Source organism: Poecilia reticulata, unplaced genomic scaffold (assembly GCF_000633615.1).
Source record: "Poecilia reticulata strain Guanapo unplaced genomic scaffold, Guppy_female_1.0+MT scaffold_280, whole genome shotgun sequence".
NCBI lineage: Eukaryota > Metazoa > Chordata > Actinopteri > Cyprinodontiformes > Poeciliidae > Poecilia > Poecilia reticulata.
This window is the reverse complement of record NW_007615059.1, coordinates 98,965-101,018: the sequence shown is the minus strand read 5'-3', so window position 1 is coordinate 101,018 and position 2,054 is coordinate 98,965. Positions and strand designations below refer to the sequence as shown.

Sequence of the window (2,054 nt, the reverse complement as noted above, 5' to 3'; positions counted from 1 at the left end):
CTCATTAAAAGCTACAGGAAGCGACTAGAGGCTGTTATTTTTGCTAAAGGAGGATTTACTAAATATTAATGTTCCTTTTCTGTTGAGGTGTCCATACTTTTGCACCTGTCAAATTTTGTGTTAATGCGTACTGCACTTTTTTTTTAGTCCAATAAACCTAATTTCAATACTGAAATATTACTGTGTCCATAAGTTATTGGTTGTATCAAACTGAAGTAGCTGTTGCAAACACCCAAATATTTAGAAATAAAAATGATTAAGATTAATAGGGGTGCCCAAACCTTTTCATATGACTGTATGTAAAACATGTTTTCTATAAAAGTTACATACTGTAGCTGTAGGAGGATCTGGTTGGGTGTTTCTGTATAATGCTTTTCGATCTTCTACAAATCTCCCTTTCCCCAGGCAATGGCTTCCTAGATCCAAGATGGCTCCATTTGGGATCAGCCAGAGTCTGGACAGAGTGAAGCTGATGGAAGCTCGTGCTTCCTCCATCAGGAGAACTGTGCGGCTCGCCTTCGATCGGGCCATGAAGCAGCTGAACGCTGTCAGAGGGGATCTGGAGGTGAATGGTGGCAACAGCGGCTTTGCTGCCACATGCTAATCCCCGTCCATCTCAGAAGCTCCACCAACCATCACTTTTCACCTTCATGATCCACGCAGAGAGGACGTTCTGCCTCATTACGCACAACACAAACACTCATGTTTACCCGTCCTCCTGCCTGGAGTCCCACAATGACTCACTGTAGTCAAAGCTATGCAAAGGAAGAGCTCAGCGTTCAGTTGGGAGGGCTGAACCTGATGAATGTGTTGGTGCTCGACCTCTGACCTCTTAAAATGTGCTGCTGTGAGATCCTCCATCTGTCACTGTGTGTGTGAGACAGCAGCAGCTCATGTAAATATCACACACACAGCCTGACACTAATTTATTCACTCTTCAGTTTTATTTGGTACACACACTCTGATTTTTGGACCTTCAAAGGTAGCTGTGACAAGTGGCAGCCGGTGCTGCTGGTCCTGCTGGTGCTATCTCCACAAAGAGAACAAACATGCATACTGTATTGTTTTTACTTTTGTTTTATAACTTATTGAGATCTCCTGCATCAAGTTCTTGTTTCTGGCATTAATTCTGTGTGTGAATTTTTTTTGTATCCAAATGTTTTTACTGGACTACTTTACTATTATTTTTTGTTTGTTTGTAGATATTTATATAAGATCTATATAGAAGCTCCTAAAGTTTTAAAGTGCATTGTTGACATGGAAACCAAAAGGAAAGGAGAACCAACTGCTGCCCGTACTCATGCTTCACTTTGACGTCTTTCTTTGAGCTTTAAGTCACGTCTCTGARCGTCACATCGGTGTTCTCCAGCTCAGCCCTGAAGCAGAGCAGAGAATGTGCCTGGACTAATTTATTACAGAGCAGAAAACAGATATGCATCACTTTATATAGAAGGTGTGGTGAGGAAATACTACGGGTGCTCATACCCTCCCTTTTTTAAAATTGTTTTAGTTCTTGTTTGGACTGATGGCATTAAATGTGTGAGGTGTGATATATGCTGATGGGTAGCAGAGTGTAGGCTTCCTGTTGGTCCTCCAGCCCTTCTGGCAGTTTGCTGTAAATATATTTGGTACTTTAGTTGATTCTCTGGGAAGAAAAGAAAAAACACACAGGTCTAGTCAACAGGAACAGAAACCAGCCCAAAGTAGGCTGCTGGAATTTTTATACTAAAACACTGAAGAATAAAATATCATATTGAAATACTGGGTCTGTCTCCTTACATTTTCCTCAACTGGAACTTTCACAGTTGAAATTATTCATTAAAATTTTATTCTTTTTCAATAACTTTTTTTTTTTTTTTACCTTTCCCTTTTTAAAAAATACATTTTTAATGAAAGTAGTTTTAGAACCTTTATCCATTATTCAAGGTTCTCAAAACGGATAAGAAACTAGTCATCCCAAGTGACGGGCCAGACGACCAGAAACCTTGGCACATGCGTCGAGCAAACAAGATGAAGCCCAGGTTCGGTACCTGAGTGAAGTTGGTCCTCCACCT

At 40.6% G+C, this 2,054-nt stretch overlaps 1 protein-coding gene across 7 annotated transcripts in view; it reads left to right on the top strand.

Annotated features, from left to right (window-relative positions):
- Window positions 1-1,764, top strand: part of LOC103460735 (bromodomain-containing protein 1-like) — a 37,187-nt gene extending 35,423 nt beyond the window's left edge. For 5 of the 7 annotated variants that reach the window (XM_008403025.2, XM_008403022.2, XM_008403023.2 and 2 more), the window contains one exon: window positions 406-1,764. In XM_008403025.2, the coding sequence (XP_008401247.1) occupies window positions 406-604 (199 nt within the window). In that variant the 3' untranslated portion in view covers window positions 605-1,764. The remainder of the gene's footprint in view (window positions 1-405) is intronic. The other 2 variants (XM_008403028.1, XM_008403027.1) reach the window with 2 other exon arrangements.
- Window positions 1,765-2,054: the final 290 nt, after the last annotated feature.